General features: G+C 46.0%; 2 protein-coding genes across 10 annotated transcripts in view; one reads left to right on the top strand and one right to left on the bottom strand.

The window, feature by feature from the left end:
• The window catches only part of TMEM169 (transmembrane protein 169), a 60,222-nt gene that overhangs the window by 11,184 nt on the left and 29,909 nt on the right, over positions 1–19,129 (bottom strand). Inside the window, exons 1-4 of one of the 7 annotated variants that reach the window (XM_053299975.1) lie at positions 9,530–10,422; positions 9,339–9,414; positions 1,484–1,658; positions 917–1,062 (exon numbers count right to left, since the gene is read on the bottom strand). The gene's annotated coding sequence lies outside the window, so the exon portion shown is untranslated. Of the gene's footprint in view, positions 1–916; positions 1,063–1,483; positions 1,659–2,993; positions 3,621–9,338; positions 9,418–9,529; positions 10,423–19,129 lie in introns of those variants that run through there. The other 6 variants (XM_053299968.1, XM_053299963.1, XM_053299991.1 and 3 more) reach the window with 6 other exon arrangements.
• Positions 10,452–19,129, top strand: part of PECR (peroxisomal trans-2-enoyl-CoA reductase) — a 33,355-nt gene continuing 24,677 nt past the window's right edge. For 2 of the 3 annotated variants that reach the window (XR_008317026.1, XM_053299961.1), the window contains exons 1-2: positions 10,452–10,676; positions 13,207–13,340. Coding sequence is in view for 2 of the 3 variants with exons in the window: in XM_053299961.1 (XP_053155936.1) it covers positions 10,496–10,676; positions 13,207–13,340 (315 nt within the window). In the remaining variant the exon portion in view is untranslated. Of the gene's footprint in view, positions 10,677–10,700; positions 11,080–13,206; positions 13,341–19,129 lie in introns of those variants that run through there. The other variant, XM_053299962.1, reaches the window with a different exon arrangement.

The raw sequence follows: 19,129 nt of genomic DNA on the forward strand, positions 1-19,129 counted from the left end.
TTCTTGATACAGTAGTAGTACTGCCACGACACCTTACAGTTCCAACACACAAGACCATTCTAGAAAATCTTGTTTATAACTCAAAGTTGGGTTGGCTGTCTTTAGTTTGTACAAAGAACTTGTCGTGGATCCACTGTTTTTAACTGAACTCAGGGGCGGAGCTACCATTGGGCGAAAGGGTTCAAAGAACCCAGGCCGCCACCAATCAGGGACTGCGAGCACGGCCCCGGACAGACGCGGGGGCGTAGTCTCCCTTCCAAGCGGGGCCACATGGCCCCGTTTGGAAAGGAGATCAGCCCATGCTGCGTTGGGCAGTGTGGGCCGGAGTGACTCTCCCTGCCTTAAAGGCAAGAAGAGCCGCTCCTAGTCTTGCTGCCAATGCAGTGGGGCCGATCGATCTCTCTCCCAAACAGGGCCGTGCAACCTCGTTTAGGAGAGAGATCGGCCCAAGCTGCATTGGCAGCGTGGCCGGAACGGCTCTCCCTGCAGGGCTAGCTGGGCCCCACGTCTGACAACAGATGTGGGGAGCGGGGCCAGGGGGCTGCGACAGCCGCGCACAGGCTGCTGCTAGCCCCGCTCCACTCCTGAATGAACTCAAGGCTTCTCTTTGGGGCTGGTGCTCAAACCTAAATGCATGGAGTTCAAAACAGACCATGGCTTCCATCTGAAATAAGCCAATCTCATGGCCTTTTGTAGCCTAAAGATTTACCCTTTCAGCATCTTATTTATTTATTTATTCATTCAAGTGTGCCTGAGCCTTCCAAAATGGCTCAGGCACACTTTACTTCCCTCTCCACTTCTTACCTCAACATTCTGTCCTTCAGAAAACTCCCCCTTCTCAATTAGAAGTGGCTCAGGCAGACTTTACTGCACTCCTGTTAAACTAGCCACTCTTCGCCAGCTTCCATCAACTCACCTGAAGGAAATAGAACCATCTTTGCTCTTCCAGGAGTTGGGCAAGAAGACGCATCAGCAGCCAGAGGACTCACAGTTCCTCTTTAACAAGAGAGCTCATAGAGGTAGAGGTTGCGCCGTGGCAATTGCACCGATGGAGGAAGGCTCCTGAATAAAGAGAACAAACTATTTTAAAAGTACTTACTGGAAATACTGAAAGACTAAATTTTTAATATTATTAGTGGAGTTTTGCATCAAAGTGTACTTTGTTGCCTAGCTATGGCTGAAGAAAGGAAGTTCCTAATTCATACACATCAATTTTAAGCCCAGGCAAATAACTCATAAACTTTAGACTTATGGAATTTACTCAATTAAATTTTGCCCAAAACTGAATTGTTTTTTTTAAACAAATGCTATGCTCCCTTTCTTGCCAGAAGCAACCTAAGATGGCTCACAGAATTTTCAAAAGATAGAATACTACAAATAATCAATCCACAGCACTATGAACAAACCACCAACATCAGTTACAGAGAGGGAAATAATCTTACACAGTGACTTCACTCATTTTTGTTTCTGTACTCAGACCTACCCTCAAGAGTATGCTTCCCCAACTTTTGCCTCTGTTCAAAGTGGTACGAGTTGGGCCAAGGAGGAAAAGAGGATTCTTCAGAGCAAGAACTCAAAGGTTTCCAAGGCCAATTTGTAAAAGCAAATGGTTTGCCATATTCACCCAAGTTGAAGACGACTTGGATTTCAGGATGACCCTTTTTTAAAGTAGAGATTAAATACAGGTTATATCTGCATTTATTCAAAAGGAACAGGAGTCTGAATCCAAGATGACCTCCTGATTTTTAATATCAACAAAATTGGGCAGGGGTGTGTATGTGCTAATCTTGGATCCGGGTAAATACAGTCTTGTATTTTGTCTGCCCAAACCTAGTGCAGCTTCCCACATCCATATTCATCAGTTGGCGACATGCATATATGGACTTCTCTTCTACTTGCCATCTTCTTAATTGCAGCATTTTTCAGTTGAGTCAGTTCACACATTTAGCTAGGAGTTTTCAAGAGTTGAAATAAATAAGTGTTGTACACATGTGTGAACCAGCCCATAATAATAATCCACTGTAAAAAAAAATTGTGATGTGAAGAATTAAGACATAAATAGATAATTTTAAACATCAAGAAATTCTTTCCTTCTATGGGCTACATTAAGACTACACTACTACAGAGGGTAGTAGAAGGAGCACAGCCAGTTAATTATGTTGGCATTTTGTTCTAAAAGGCAAAAACTACTTTTCCTAACAGAAGGGTGTTTGTGCTGACTTACACAAGCTTCTTTGCAGCATTTGGACTTAAGCTAAGGGAGTTTATGGCACACCAGCAAAACTGACACTTTGAATGATGGAGACCTAGTTTTCCTAACCCAGATTAGGGTTTCCACAGGGATTAATTAAAGAACTGTGTTATACAGTCCATCTGAGATATGTAGGGCAGCCAGAGGCAATGCATTAAGCTTTATATAGCCCCAAGTCATAGCAACATGACAGGCAATTAAAGGAAATGCAACAAATCCTGAAGTACTACAGGGGAAAATAATCGCAAGGGCATATATGATTATGGTTGCTGGGTGCAGGAAATGGGAGACGCTATAAGCAATTCCTGGTGAGGTCATCAGTGCTTCATTATGTATTGTATTCTTTTGTGAGGCACTTTACATGCTGCATGTCAGTGTTCAGCGCAGCACCCACTCCATGCACAGCTGTGGTTTAGCTGCTATGCTTAAACACTGCCATCTGCCCAGACCTTAAATAGGCACAGAACCAGGATGTCACCCACTTTAATTCCACCATGTGTTTGGTGGCTGTATATATTCTACTGCACCTTGTGTTAACTGTAAAACACAAGCAGTAACCATTCTACTGTCTTTAAGAAAGGGGGCTATTGTAGTTTTAGGTGCCCATGTGAATCTCTACTTCCACTGCACTAGGGATCAGTTCCAGAAACACAGCCATCTTGCAAGCCAGAGGTTCCCCCTATAATTTTAAAATTTGATTCTGGCTCAAAACACAAGATGCTAATGCTATCACCTTGCTCACCTGATTTTCTCCTTTTCCTGACTCCTCCCTGCCAGCTATAGCAAGGAGGACTCAGTTGTGCCACACAGATAGGGAAGGAGACAAACACAATGATCTGGGAGAAGGAAAGCCACAGCTGCTCATCCCCAATTAAGCAGGAGATTTAAAGCTAAAGAGACTGTCTCTGGTCAGCTGGAACCAAATTCAGTCTCATTTGCAAATAACTGGTTTATTGTGACCTCAGCTTTTATTGGCAACAGCCTAGTTCATCAGATTCAGAACAGGAAGTTCCAAGTGGAACATATGGAGCTTATTTTCTGCTTTCTTTTAACATGGCAACTTTTATCTAGAACCCCGACACCACCCAGCACTGTGAATTTGGTTTGTATCGCACCGTCAGCACACTGGTTACAAAGGCGTGTTGTCTACACTTTGTGAGGTTGCTACCATCTTGAAACAACATGACCAATTGGCAACAACTCCTCCTCTGCTGAGGTCTGCTAGGTTCCCCTCCCATGTGCTGAGAATTTGGTTTGTATCAGACTGTAAATGCAAACATGAATAGTGGGACACACACAACCATCATAAGCCTTCTTCCCTTTGGAAAGGAGGCAATCAATAATATACATGCGTGCACACAAGCTGATCAATCCCTTCCAAAACTCATGTCACGGGATACCAGTAAAGTAGCCATTTTAGTCTGCTGGTGAAGATGCTAGAAACAGCCTGTTCAGTTTATTAACAGGCTGTTCCTAGCATTTTTACCAGGAGACTAAAATGGCTACTTTTCTGGTACCCTGTTCTATGGAAGCAGAGTTGCACCTAGGTAATTTTGGAGCCTGGACCTAAAGGCCTTTGGAGCCAACACCCTCAGCTGCAAATTAAGCATCACCCCGCTACACACACAGACACACAGTGACACATGCAGTAATTTTAACATGTGGGTTTTTGAGAACACAAACAACAACTGAACTCACAAGAATGTCAGAAGATAAACCAGCTATGTTTATGCAAATATGCATTTGCAGAAACATTTCAAAATGCAAGTTCCCATTCCACATATTTCTTTCCCCACTCTGTCTCTAAACCACCTGGCTCAGGTCACAACCATACGCGGCCACCCAGCTCATCGCAGGCCAGTGGCATGGCACAGCAACCACACCACTCAGGACAGACTAAAAGAGGATTTGGGGACCCCCATGGTGTGTGGAGTCTCCACAGGATCTCCACAGTGGAGATCCTGGACTTTGGCCCTGATGTTCAGGGACAAGAGCACCTCTGCATGGAAGCAAAGTAAATTACATCAAAAATATGTGGGCCAATGGAAAGATAGTCAACTAGTTATGTTGAGGCAAGCAATCTCCTGGCAGGTGTTTCTTTTCTAACCAGTATCAGATTCCATTTCATTGCAACATCATCAAGTAGCAAAACTAGCAGGAAGTGCAACTGCTCACGGCCAGGAATTTTGGTCAAATTTACTTGTGGTCCTTCTGATTATTTCAGTTGTTGCATCTCCATTCTAGTTTAACAGAATAGAGATACAACTTCTATTAAACATACGCATAGCAAAGTGTATTCAAGAATAAGTCAGAATCAGTCCTCCGCAAAAACCAGGAGCTGCCATCCTCTGCAAGAGGGCTAAAAGGGAAACGGAATAGGGATGTGCGAACCGGTTCGAATTTGAACCGGTTCAAATTCAAACCAGGGTGGTTCGAAGGTTCGAATTCGAACCAAACCAGCCATCAGGTTCGAGCTGCAGGTTCGAATTCAAACCAAACCAGGGGGTGGTTCGATTCGAACCGGTTAGAACCGGTTCAAACTGGTTTGGACATCCAAAAATTGGTAGGATGGTAGCTGGCACCCAGGGGTACCTGCCACCCAAACCCCCAAGTAACCCTCTTTGAACTAGACCACCACTCACTCTGGGCCACCCCAGCACCCCACAAGTGGCTTTAAGGTTTTTCTCCATAGGGAAGAATGGAGGTTTCAGCACTCATAACTGCACTTGGGGGGTGCTGGTGTGGCCCATACTGAGGGTGCCAACCATCTCCATGGGTTGCTAACCCATGGGGTACTGGGCTTTGTTGTTTCTGAAGTGTTCTGAGTGTAGATTCTTTGGTAGCATAAAAGATTTTCAATGACAAACCATGAATCCACTCTCATTGCTAACCTTAAAGACACATAAACTTCAAAAATCACTTAAAAATCAGCCCTTTGCCCAATTCCTTTCAAATAATTCTGATAGCTTCCTTGCCCACCTTGGGAACTACCACCCACCACACTCCACTCTAGGACACCCCTTTCTCCCCGACGTGAAGCTATACATTTGCTGCAATCCTCATTATTCTCTATGAGGAATTCCAAAATAATTTTAAAATTCACCAATAATCAGAGGAGTGTCCGATTGCCTTGGAACTTTGTGGATAGTAGGCACCCCTGGTTGTCTACCACCTACCCCACTTTTGTGCCCCTTGGTCCTCCACAATAGGGGATATGGGCTGGTTCAGATCCTATTATACCCTATGAGAAAAATAATTGAAAATATTTCAAATATTCATAAAAAATCATAGGGGCGTCTGATTGCTTTGGGGTTTGCATGGTTGTTGGCACCCATGGGTTATCCACAATAAGGAATAATGGGATGGTTGGAGTCCCATTATATCCTATGAGAAAAAAATAGAAATAATTTTCAAAAATTCATAGAAAGATCGTACGAGTGTCCGATTGCTTTGAGGGTTGGGTGGCAGCTACCCCTGGATGCCAGCTACCACCCTACCAATTTTTGGGTGTCTGAACCGGTTTGAATTCGAACCGAACCAGGGGGAGGTTCGAGCAAAACCAAAACCGAACCACCCCCTCCTGGTTCGAACTCGAACCAAACCATGCAAACTGATTTTGTGCACATCTCTAAAACAGAACAAACAAACTGATACTTTAGGAAACATTGTATATTGGAGCTCTTGTAGATTATTCAGTCTGGTGGTTAACTCAGTGGAGCTCCATTAAGTGATGTTTCTGGCAATGTGACTGAAACTAGGAGACTACAATCCATAAACCACTTAGGCTGGCAGTCTATGAATTTAGCCTCATTGAAATCAATTAAACTGATTAAGTGTTATGTTTAAAATTGGACTATTAACACTTATTCAGTTCCATTGATTTCAGTGGGGCTAAATTTGTAGAATACAATTTTCAGCATACTTTTTTAGTGGGACTTACTTCTGTATAAGTATGTTGAAAATTGGGCTATTTAAGGACCATCCAGACAAACACGGGGGGTGGGGGGCTCTGAAAAGTAACTCATGGTTACTCTGAAAAGTCTGTGATGACTTTAGAATACCTAGTGCATACTGTTACCACTCTTGCTCACACACATGTATATTAGCCACATGTGCATCTGGATACGTTTTGAGGAGTTTAGCGTAAATCTGAATCTGCAAGTATGAATAAAGATGGCCCACAGCCTGGACATAGGCAAATGTCAGTGTTAGGATACCCCAGAGAAGTAACAGACTCAGAGACAAGGCTTTTGAAAGAAATTGTATCGATAAAGCAGAGGCCCAGTGCTGTCACAGCTATGCAGGGAGCGATAGCAACCACATAGGAGTCCCTTTTCTGTGAGCAGCTCCCATGTGGCTGGGATAATGTTGATCAAAACAGACCTGATGGTGGCCATGGGTAGGACACATCCTCTGCCAAATAAACACACTTTCCATGTGAGGTGGGCTTACTTGGGCATAGAGTTAGTACACCAGCTAATGGTGGCTTGAATGGGTGCATCACACTAGTATGCTAACTCTAGCAAATCATGGCTGACTCATGCAGGGGCATAGTAAGGTTGGAGTGGGCCCAGAGACAAGATTTTAAAATGGGCCCCCCATCACTGAAGCTCAGCTCATGAAGTAAAGAAATCTTAAATGAGGCTGAATAGTGGTAACAAAAAGCATAGTGTTATATATGTATATATCAGCTATGTGCCACAATAGAACATCATCCTAAATTATTTTATAAAGGTTTCATAAATTGTGGATGATGCAAGTCATTTAATGGTACTAGAGAAAGACATGCCGTTCTGGTAGCTCCAGGTCTTAACACTCACATCAGTTTCGGAGGATGAATACAACTGAAGGAAGCCCAGGTGGGTGCGCGGCTGGGGGTCAGTCATGTGACTTGCCTCTGGGGGCCCCCCAAAGGCAGTGGGCCTCCAGACAACTGTCTCCCCTTGCCCTATTATAGTTATGCCCTTGGACTCATGTATGACAAGCTTCACATAGAATGCTTACAAAGGCAAGTGATATACCTGTAGCTATCATCACATTTGTTTTGCCCCCATCTGCCGACAATATGGCTCTTTCCTGTGGAATTGGTGCTGGAATACCATCCTGGCAGTGTGGCTTTCATGGCTGAGACGGACCCCTATGCCAGCCACACCTGAACTGCTCACAGACAAAGCAGCACCCAGATAGGTTGAGTACTTGTGTAAAGGGTCCCCACAATTAAAGCCTGGAAGGGCACTGGAATGTGTTGTTAATTTCCTGCTACAAAGTGTTACAATCTAATGCAGGAGGAATAAATTCCTCTTATTTCACTGACAGACTTAAGAAATAGTTTAATAAGTCTGGGCACATGAGGGAAAGTATTAATAGCACGCATTTCATTTGCTGCTATGGATAGTTCCCACCCACTATAGAAGCAGAATGACCATTTATTGGTGGGGGAGATTTAAAAACAGTAATAAGAACTCCACAAAACTGGGTGTGCAAAATTTTCCACATGGACATTTGCTCACAAGCAGATGGTGGGACCGTTGCCCGCTTCTCTCACCTACAGAATTTCTCAACTGCAAAAGGGAATATCCTGGTGATGCATGCATGTTGACAAAAGATCTTATACACCAGATAGATTTCCCAGTTGTGGGCCCCTAATAATTCCAAACTTGAATATAAATCCACATTGGATGAAGTGGGCTCTAGGGGTGTGCGAGCCAGCTCGGTTCGAGCCGGGCTTCACAGGTTCGAAGTTGAACCGGATTGGCCTCAGCTGGTCCTAATTCAAACTGAATTAGGCCTGGTTTGAACTGAGCTGGTTTAGAACTCTACTGGTAATGGGGAATCTGGTGAGGATTCCCCTTAACCAGTAAAGAGGGCTATCCTAATGGTAGAGGGGGCAGGAGAGAAGTAAATAGCTACTTATAAGTGCTGCCACTGCCAAACTGAGTCTGGCTTGACCAGGGCAAAAACGAACTGGGCTGGGTCAGCTCAAATCCAGTCCAGATTCAAGCTGAACTGGCAAATCCGATTTTGTACACATTCCTAGTGGGCTCCAACCCATAACATTTTTGTGCAGTAACAAATTTGTGAGTGTTAGGATGCCATCAGACTCTCTAATGTACATTTTTTCTGTAGCAGATTACAGAGTTTCCCCTCTGGAAATGGATATAATCAACTCAAGTGGAAATTTTTTACAGGAGGAAAAAAAACCCCAGTAACAGAAAGTTACCCAATGCTATTTTTTCACACTCCCACCCCCAATTCTAAAAATGCATTTTTCATAAAATTAGTTTGCAACATAATGAATTGGTACAATATCACTTCTTACATTGATCACAATGTTTGAACCAGAAGACTTCCAACGTCCCTTCCACCTCTAAAATTCAATTCTATGCAATTGGGCAATTTCAAACTATAAATTAACTTTTGCTTAAATAGCAATCCCTAGGAAACATGCATGTATTCAGTGCACAGCTCTTCAGGAGTGTCAAATATGTTAAGTTTTCAGTGCCTTCATTAAAAAAAAAATCATACAGGGAAGTATTTCCAACTGAGTTGTCATATCTTGAAATATTTACCAGTAAAAATTTCCAAGTAAAGCTTTGACTATAACATTTAAAGCACAATCCTATAGTTACGTCCCCCTGTGTTCAATAGGACCTACTCCCAGTTAACTGTGCATAGGAGGTTGGGCTCTGGGGTGATTTATTTATTTTCCTAATTGAGTATTTCAGTACAACCATTTCCAATGACTGCAAACATTCTGGAGATATTTATACAGCATGTAAGGTTACCATTGCTTTCTATATTAAGTTTTTAAATAGTTTAACATAAATTAAAGAAACATTCTAAATTGGAACCCAGTCAAATTAAGGGTATCAGAAAATGTTTCAGAAAAAAATTCTAATTCAATTTTTTCTTGAAAACGCACATCACTGCATAGAACCCCAAGAATCCTCGTGTTTTGTTAACACACTGAGCTCCTTTCTCTTTGGACATCAGTGTGGAAAATATAAGGAAAATAATTAATTGCATCGGAAATATTAAATCTGATGATAAGCTCTCTCTACAAAAAGATTCACCCGCAGCTACTTACCTTGGAGCCATCACTCCCCACATGTGTTTGCAAACCGCAGCCGCATTTACAAAATAGAGCAACATCTGGTTTATACCTGCTTTAGTTTAAGGGCGGGGAGGGGGAGAAAAAGAAAGAAAGGGAGGAAATGGATTTGCACGGTTCCCTAATGCCAGATCATAGAAATCCATTTTAATCAAACTCATGCTTACCTGTGAAGATCAAAGAGGCCTGCATGCAGCATCAGGAGAGGGAAACCGCCTCTGCCTTGATCCATTCCTTGAAGCTAGAGGACAGAATGGATGCTGCTCTGTCCCTCAGCTGGGAACGTGGGTGGGAAGACAGGATGTGTCTCTGGTTCCTCAATCAGTCTGTACACCGGCCGGCGAGGTCAATGCAACAAGGAAACAGGAGCCTCCTCTTCTCCCTCCGCATCCGAGTGGACCCTCTGCAAAGGAGATGAAGAACAGGGTGGGGAGTCTGCTTCCACGAGAAAGGGTTGGGTTGGGTTGGGCGTTTAAGCTGATCTCATGTAAAAAGCAGGGGGTTGTGCCTTGCTGTCGTGCAGAATTTGACGGAACGAGGGTGTCCCTCCTCCTCAATAGACAGCAGAAGCGGCCGTCAGTGGGTCGATAGGTGGGGGGGAATCGATGCTTCTTGGAAAGACAACATTATGATCCAAGTCCACCTTCTCATCATTTCTCCCCATATCGAAACACTATAGTAGTAGGAGAAAGGCTGCTCGCTCCCCGCTCTCGGTTGGCTGCCTGGGGGCTCTCTGATAGAAGAGAAACGACTCCTCAAAATGTAATGTAGTAGTAGACTAAAGACGGTGGGAGAGGTGGAAGCAGGCGGGGCCGCCTGGGATAGACTTTTTGTGTTGCAGGGGAAAATAAAGCTGCCCCCTCAGAAACCCCCACGCAATAGGAGAGGAAGGAGATCCCATCCTCCTCGCATCCCATTGGGCTGCCCTGGGATCGGGCTGCCCGTCCGTCCCCTCGGCTTGCAAGGGAGGCGTGGCGGCTGTACCAATATCAACGCCGCTATTGCGGCAGCTTTCGTTGCTGCTGTTGGTGGGGTAGCCTGGGCTGGTTTAGGAGGAAAAGGGGGTGGGGCTAGGGGGTGGGGCTAGGAGGCAGGTCGGTCACGTGGCTTGAGGGGACCCTGGAGAACTCCCGATGGCAGCAGACTTTGGATCGCGAGGAGGTGGAGCTAAGATGGCGACTGCAGCTGCTGCTGCTGCTTGTGGGGGCGGCGGACAGGTCTTCGCAGCCGGACTGTTTCGCAGCCGTGTGGCCATCGTGACTGGCGGGGGCACCGGCATCGGCAAGGCCATCACTGCTGAGCTCCTGCAGCTGGGTGCGCAAAGACGAGTCGGAAGGGAAATGGCAGCCAGTGAAAACTTGGGGAGCCGCAGTGTTGGGGACAGGCGCTTCCCCACTACCCCAGGGGGAGATCAGAAAGGGGGATGGATGAAGGGAAAGGAAGGGGTGCTGCCAAAACGCAGTCTGTCTCTTGTCTAGTCCTGGCGGTGCTCCGATGGCTTTAAAGGCTCTAGTAGAAGTTCAACGGGTGCAGCTTTCCCTATTCTCAAGGGGTTGCAATAGCATAGGTTTTCAAGGGGCTGCTTGGCCTGCTGAATTTCTACTTGGCAGGAAAACGTTGCAGACGTAAGAGCCCTGCGGGAGGACTCCTGCTCAAGTTGAAGGAAAGAACAGGCAAGGAGGTTCCTCCTCCATGCAAGTAGCTTCAGAATTAAAAGGTACTAGTTAAGAAGGCAAAAGAGTGAGATGGCAAAAGGATTCTTAAAAAGGATTATGGGTGTGGAGACCAAAAAATGGTTAAAGAAGAGGAAGAGAGCAAATATGTATATATGAAATTATGTATCAGGTGGTATAGGACAAATACTAAATAAAAATATATCTAGAGAAAGAGGGAGTGATCCAGGAGTTTGCTTCAATGAAAATAAAATATGTTCTTTCAAAGGACTGACGACTAGGTGCAGAGGCCAGAAAGAGAATCATCTGCAAAAAACTTGGGTGTGGGAGCCAAATCATAGGATTATGCTGCTGTCACCAGCACTGTAAAATCAGAACCCAATTAAGTCACAACAGGTATCCTGCTTTTCATGTCCCCTACCCATTTGAGGTTTCTAGACTGGTTTTGCAGAGTTTTGGTGCACTTCTGAACAGTAGAACCTGATTTTCCTGTCAGAAGGGTTGGGATATGCAATGGACTGATCTGATAATTCTGTTGACTAGCATTGGCAAAATCACTGAACCAGGTAACACACTTCACCACATCAGGCTTGCAAGTGTTCATTACTAACAGTTTAAAAAAATATCAGAAGAATTAATAACACATGCTTAGATCTGTGAATACACTTGTGCCCCCTTTTTTAAAAGCGGGGTGGGGGTGGAGTTCAAAAGTATTTGTTCATCTCCAGTGTATGCCATGCTATTAAAAGATAACCATATAAAACATTTTTCTCCTAAACAAATCTTCTTGAGCTTTTCCTGCTCTGGAGCTAATGTCTTTTCATATTTAAAATCCATTTCTAAATGGACCACAGTCTCCCTACAGCCATCCCACACCTTTGCCACAATTGTATCATGGCAGAATATTGTCGCTCTACTGTATATTGATAAGCTGTTATTTATTGTGGTGTCCTCAGTGGCTGCTTTTGCTTATTCTTTTAAAATACTCATGTGTCTTGTTAATAGATTATATATAATGGTAGCTCCCGCAAGGCAAATTGTGAACTCTGATTCTTTAAGCTGTGTCCATAGCTGATCGATAGTTGGACTCGGAGCTGCAGTGAAAGTGATTGGGCACTTGAATTTGAACTGGATATATATATTTCTAATACTCATCTACTGCTTTTCAACATACAGTATTTGTGTACCCCTTTTCAGTTATATATCTCTTTTCAAACTATAAATCTGTGTACAGTATACCCCTTTAAAACTAGTATATAGACCCAAATAAACTAGAATATAATCTTTAAACTATAAGGGTTGTAGTGTTCAGTTATATTATATTTGAAAAGGGGTATACAAATATTGTCAGTAAATAAACATTAGTGTTAGCTGATCATATTGAGAAGTCAGAATCTTGCTTGTTTGATGTGTGCATGCTGCTATTAGGTGGTGAAGTATTCAGTGGACTTGTGCTCTACTGAAGGTTCTGTATGTACTCTGAAGTAGAGGATGGATGAATTCTTAAACTATGAGTGGACAGCTTGTGTGCCACTGAATGCTATCTCTGTACTGTAATATAGTCATTTTAATTGACACTCAGTATATGCAGAAATCAAGGGTGGCAACCCACACTTTGTTTCTGCTATACTGTATAACTTTTGTGGCGTCGTAAGGTTTCCTTGCATGTTTCTGAAATGGTTTGTGTGACTGTTTCTGTGTAGTTCCTAGGAAATAAGTATGCACAGTCGAGCAAAATAGTGATCACTCTGGAACTTCTAAATGGCAGACTGCCTTGGTCTTGGAGTTGGGAGTGACCTACTTCCATCCAAGTCAATAAGTGATGGTGATGATCTTTGGATTTTAAAAAGATCTTGCTCTTGTTGCTGTTACCACAATACTAGATTAATGTCTTAGTCTGCTGTTGGTTCAAGAAATTGCTAGGTGGTTTCCCCACACAAAGAATGCTAAAGAATACTATTTACAAGGCAGATATAAAGTTATAGAAACTTTCTAGTGATGTTTTTAGACTTCCAGAACTTTTGAAAGTGCTTGATAGTCCAGGAAGGAAGTCACTAGGATGGTTTTCCCAACTGGTGAGCAATGCTGAGCAAGAGATGTGTTTGATCCTACCAAAAGACACATGCAGCCTTTATGTTACTGTCTAAAATGCATTGGGTTTTGTTTTCCAGGTTGTAATGTAGTCATTGCTTCTCGCAAACTTGAGAGATTAAAAGCTGCGGCACAAGAGTTAGCTGCCAAAATTCCATCCACCGATTCCACCCAAGTGACCCCTATACAGTGCAACATTCGCAAAGAAGAGGAGGTAAAAAAATATTTCTGTGCTAGTCTAGGGAGTGGCTCTCTGCAGAATGCTTGCTCTGGCTGGACTGAATGTATTTATAGCATCATTGAAATAAACTTTGACCCTTCCCCTCTTGCAAAAGCCCCCTAGAGAAAACAAAGTCATTGACCTATTCCTGCAGGGAGTGTTTATTGCACTTGTTTTTGAAGTGGTGGTTATGATTTGCTAACTCCTGGAAAAGATTCTTCACATCGTAGCGCATAATTGTTTTTAATATTATGTTGGTCATTAATAATAGGTTACTGCCTACTGTTATAGACAATGCTAACTAATAATAGGCTGTTGCTTATTGTTAGGCCATATTAGTATTAGGGGTGTGCACGGAACCGCGGAGCTGTGGTCCGGCACTAGGGTGAGGGGTTCCTTTAAGGGCGGGAGAGGGTTTACTTACCCCTCCCACCGCTTCCCCCATCAAGCGCACGTACTTTCCGTAGTAATTGGGCGGCAGGATACCTCCCTGCCGCCCCTCTTCCCGCTGTTTGGATGGCTGCAAAGTGCAAAAGGGAGGTATCCTGCCACCCAATTACCACAGAAAATACGTGCGCTGGAGGGGGGAAAGCGGCGGGAGGGGTAAGTAAACCCCCCCTCCCTTAAAGGAACCCTCCACCCCAATCCACCAAAATCCGGACCGCCCATGTCCGGACCGGTCCGGAGGACTGTAGAATGGCCTCCAGAACGGTCCGGGCACATCACTTATTAGTATTGCCTAATAGGAAGGGAAGAGGGAAGATCTTGGGCTGGCAGTGACTGTGTTTCTGCTTCTGCCCTACCTTTCTTCAGGTGTGTTCCATCTGTGGGGCTGACTCTGTGGCTTTAAAGCTCAGGCTGGGCCAGGGCCTGAAGAAGGGAAGAGGGAAGATCTTGGGCTGGCAGTGACTGTGTTTCTGCTTCTGCCCTACCTTTCTTCAGGTGTGTTCCATCTGTGGGGCTGACTCTGTGGCTTTAAAGCTCAGGCTGGGCCAGGGCCTGAAGAAGGGAAGAGGGAAGATCTTGGGCTGGCAGTGACTGTGTTTCTGCTTCTGCCCTACCTTTCTTCAGGTGTGTTCCATCTGTGGGGCTGACTCTGTGGCTTTAAAGCTCAGGCTGGGCCAGGGCCTGAAGAAGGGAAGAGGGAAGATCTTGGGCTGGCAGTGACTGTGTTTCTGCTTCTGCCCTACCTTTCTTCAGGTGTGTTCCATCTGTGGGGCTGACTCTGTGGCTTTAAAGCTCAGGCTGGGCCAGGGGCGTGAGCCTCTTGGCGTGAGCCGAAGGGCGAGAGCACAAGGGCTCTCAGCCGTGGGGTGAGCTGCCTGGGGCCCTGAAGATCTTTTCCTTCTGCCTGAAGAACTGTCTTCCCACAATCAAGAAGCTAGCAGGAGATCACGCAAGTCTGGTCTTGGTTTTTTAGTAAGCCAAGAAGCCGTGGTGGTTTATTCTGGGGAGATGTGCCTGGGGGAGCGAAAAAGTGGGTCTGGAGTGGGGGCGGCAATATCACGGGTAGCGGGCAGAGGGAGGTATGGTGGTGGGAGTTCGGCAGGCCGTTACAGGGGAAATCGGTCCAGGCAATTGAGGCCTGTTCCTTTTTCCAGCCCTTCTCCCAACCCTCTGACCCTAGGGAGCTCTGGGAACACTCCTTCGAGGATTAGGGTGCTGCTGCTGAATGCCAGGTCAGTTAACACAAAAACATCTCTTATCCACGATCTGATTGTGGATGAGCGTGCTGACCTGGTATGCGTGACGGAGACCTGGTTGGATCCGCTGGGCGGGGTTGGTCTCTCTCAGCTTTGTCCTCCAGGTTTCCAGATCGTGCAGCAGCCCCGCCTCGAGGGTCGGGGAGGAGGCGTTGCAGTCATCTTTCGTGAGACTCTTCCCGTTTCCAGGTGCCCGGTCAGGCAATCTCAGAATTTTGAGTGTTTGTCCTTGAGGGTGGGCCTCCGAGATAGGCTGGGGATTCTGCTGGTGTACCGACCACCCCGCTGCACTTCAGTCTCCCTACCTGAGCTGGCAGGGGTGGTCTCGGAGGTGGCTTTGGGTTCCCCCAGGCTTATTGTTTTGGGGGATTTCAATGTCCACGCTGAGGCCCCCCTAGTGGGTGCGGCTCAGGATTTCATGGCCTCCATGGCAACCATGGGCCTGTCTCAATTGGTATCGGGCCCTACCCACGTGGCGGGACACACTCTGGATCTGGTTTTTGCCGACCGGGAAATAAATGATCTGGAGGTGGGGGAATTTGAGACCACTCCCTTGTCATGGACAGATCATCACCTGGTGGGGTTTAGTTTGACTGCTCCGTCTACCCTCTGCAGGGGTGGTGGGCCGATTAAGATGGTCCGCCCCCGGAGGCTTATGGATCCGCTTGGATTTCAGACGGCCCTCGGGGAGTTTCCAGTGTCCAGAGCTGGTGACCCTGTCGAGGCCTTGGTTGATCTCTGGAATGGAGAGATGGCCCGGGCTGTTGACACGGTTGCCCCCAAGCGCCCTCTCCGGCTTGGTGGAGCCCGTTCGGCTCCTTGGTTTTCCTCGGAGCTTAGGGCGATGAAGCAACTCGGGCGACGGCTGGAGCGACGCTGGAAGAAGAGTCGTCACGAATCCGACCGAACACGGGCTAGAGCCCATTTTAGGGACTATGCCGTGGCGGTGGGGGCGGCGAAGAAATGCTTTTTCTCCGCCTCCATTGCGTCTGCTCAGTGCAGACAAACAGAGCTGTTTCGTGTGGTGAAAACCTTGCTCCACACATCCCCCCCAGACAATGGGGGAGGAGCCATCTACAGCTCTTTGTGATCGGTTTGCCTGTCGCTTTGCAGATAAAGTCGCTTGCATCCGTGCTGACCTGGACTCCAGAGTTTTGGCAGTTCCGGCAGACGTGCCTTTGGTACCATCTGGTCCCGTTGTGTTGGATTCTTTTCGGTTGCTGCGGCCTGAGGATGTGGACAAGATCCTGGGCAGTGTGCGGGCGACTTCGTGCGCTCTTGACCCTTGCCCTTCATGGCTAATAAAAGCTGCCAGGGAGGGGACAGGTAGATGGCTGGAGGTGATCGTTAATGCTTCATTAAGGGAGGGCAGGATGCCATCGTGCCTTAAGGAGGCGGTGGTAAGACCTCTATTAAAAAAAGCCCTCCCTTGATCCCTCCAGCCTGGACAACTATAGACCTGTGTCCAACCTCCCCTTTCTGGGCAAGGTGATGGAGCGTGTGGTGGCGTCCCAGCTGCAGAGGGTCTTGGATGATACGGATTATCTGGACCCTTTTCAATCTGGCTTCCGCCCCGGGTATGGGACTGAGACTGCCTTGGTCGCCCTAGTGGATGACCTACGCCGGGAACTAGACAGGGGGAGTGCGTCCCTGTTGGTTCTGCTGGACCTCTCGGCGGCGTTCGATACCATCGACCATGGTATCCTTCTGGGCCGCCTCTCGAGTATGGGAATCGGAGGCACTGCGTTGCAGTGGTTTCGGTCCTTTCTTGAGGGGAGGGTTCAGAAGGTGGTGCTGGGGGACTACTGCTCGGCCCCGTGGCCGTTGGCCTGTGGGGTCCCGCAGGGATCGGTCTTGTCTCCCATGCTGTTTAACATCTACATGAAGCCGCTGGGAGAGGTCATCCGGAGATTTGGACTGAGTTGTCAGCAATATGCGGATGACACTCAGCTCTATCTCTCCTTGTCATCTGATCCTAGGGAGGCGGTGGATGTCCTGAATCGGGGGCTGGAGGCCGTGATGGGTTGGATGTGGGCTAACAAACTGAAATTGAATCCGGATAAGACGGAGGTACTGTTGGTCAGTAGGAGAGCCAATCGGGATGAGGAGATTTTACCGGTTCTGGATGGGGTTGCACTCCCCTTGAAGGAGCAAGTACGCAGCTTGGGGGTACTACTGGACCCGGCTCTGCTTTTGGAAGCTCAGGTGGAGGCGGTGGCTAGGGGTGCCTTTGCATGGCTTCGGCTGGTGCGCCAGCTGCGTCCCTTTCTCGAGAAGGCAGATCTGGCCACGGTTACCCACGCCTTAGTCACGTCGCGGCTGGATTACTGTAACGCGCTCTACGTGGGGCTGCCCTTGAAGAATATCCGGAAACTGCAGCTAGTGCAAAACGCGGCAGCGAGGGTTTTATCCGGAGCTGCCCGTTGGGAACATATCACCCCCATTTTGAAAGAGCTGCACTGGCTGCCGGTTCGTTTCCGGGTCCAATTCAAGGTGCTGGTTTTGACCTTTAAAGCCCTAAATGGTTTGGGCCCGGGGTATCTGAGGGACCGCCTGCTCCCACGGGTTGCTGCCCGCTTGACAAGGACATCTGAGGGGGCCCTGCTCCGGGTGCCGACAATGAGGGAGGCCTGGCTGTCGTGCACTCGGGACAGGGCCTTCTCTGTTGCTGCCCCCAGACTCTGGAATGCTCTCCCAGTGGCCATTCGTTCCTCGGACTCCATCACGGCTTTTAGAAAGCTTTTAAAGACTTGGCTTTTTACCCAGGCTTTTACATGATCGTTTTCTACTGCAGCTTCTTTGTGTTTTTATTTGTTGTATTTGTTGTATTGTTTTTATGCCTGTTTTTATGTTTTTATATTTTTAACATGATGTTTTTATTGTCTTTTTATTGTATGTTTTTAACTTTTGTAAACCGCCTTGGGGTTATCTTTTTAACGAAAGGCGGTATATAAATGCAAAAATAAAATAAATAAATAAATAAAATAAAAGCCACCCCAAGCAGTATTGTACTGGAGGTGCAGAATAGAAATATTTTAAATAAATAAAATAGGCTTCAGTACTACCTGTAGGCACTAAGAAATGTATGCATATGTAGGCCTTTGCATCTGGGATTGGGGTATAGAAACTAGCAAATGAAATAAGAAAGTACACTTTGTTTTGTCCAAAGCAAAAATACCTGTGATGGGGAGAGTGTGCAATTGAAGAAGGACTGGTTGTTCTTGTTTTATGCAAAGAAGGAATAAATGTATTAGATTGGACACTCCCTCTTTTTGAGACAAAAGATGACTTGCATTCCCTATGTCGAATAACCATCCCATGTAGTGCTTGTAGAAATGTTAGCACATTGTTTGTTTGTAGTTTGGTTGTTAACATGGCTTCTAAACCTCCTGAACCCATATGCTGTTTCTTGTCCTTATCTCCTCCAGTTGGGCCCAGGTTTGTTAAACCTCAGTTCATCTGAACTTAGAGCTGCTGTTTAACTGTGATATATAAACTAAGGTATGAAAACTAGCTTCAGTTGTGGTTTCACATCCTGGTTTAATCTTGTGTGGTGAAGCACAATTGAAAACAGCTTTGTGTTTGGATGAGCTACAGAACTGCTTAACAAACCACAATGTCTATGTCAGTGCTCTGCCCTTGAGTTCAGGAGGTTGAGGGAAGAGAGAATGTGCGGACTCAGGAGGATTAGAAACCATGGTTTGTTGATCATGTGGACCAATCCAATTGCGTTCACATTTATTTATTTATTTGATTTATATACTGCCCTTCCTAAAGTGGCACAGGGCCGTTTACATGAAAATCAGAAATACGTAACCATTAAAATCAGAAACCAATTAAAAGCAGATTAAAATTACAATTAAAACTATCATTAAAAGCTAACAAGATGGGTCTTTAGGGTCTCCCGAAGGACCCCAAGGAAGAGAATCTCCTCATATGTGGGGGGAGTGCATTCCACAACCTAGGGGCAACAACAGAGAAGACCCTATCCCAGGCTGCCACTAGATGAACTGGTGATGCCCAAATACTGATCCCTCCTGATGATCTAAATGAGCAGTGGGCATCTTGTAGAGAAAGGTG

Source organism: Hemicordylus capensis, chromosome 1 (genome assembly GCF_027244095.1).
Source record: "Hemicordylus capensis ecotype Gifberg chromosome 1, rHemCap1.1.pri, whole genome shotgun sequence".
NCBI classification, from domain to species: Eukaryota; Metazoa; Chordata; class Lepidosauria; order Squamata; family Cordylidae; genus Hemicordylus; species Hemicordylus capensis.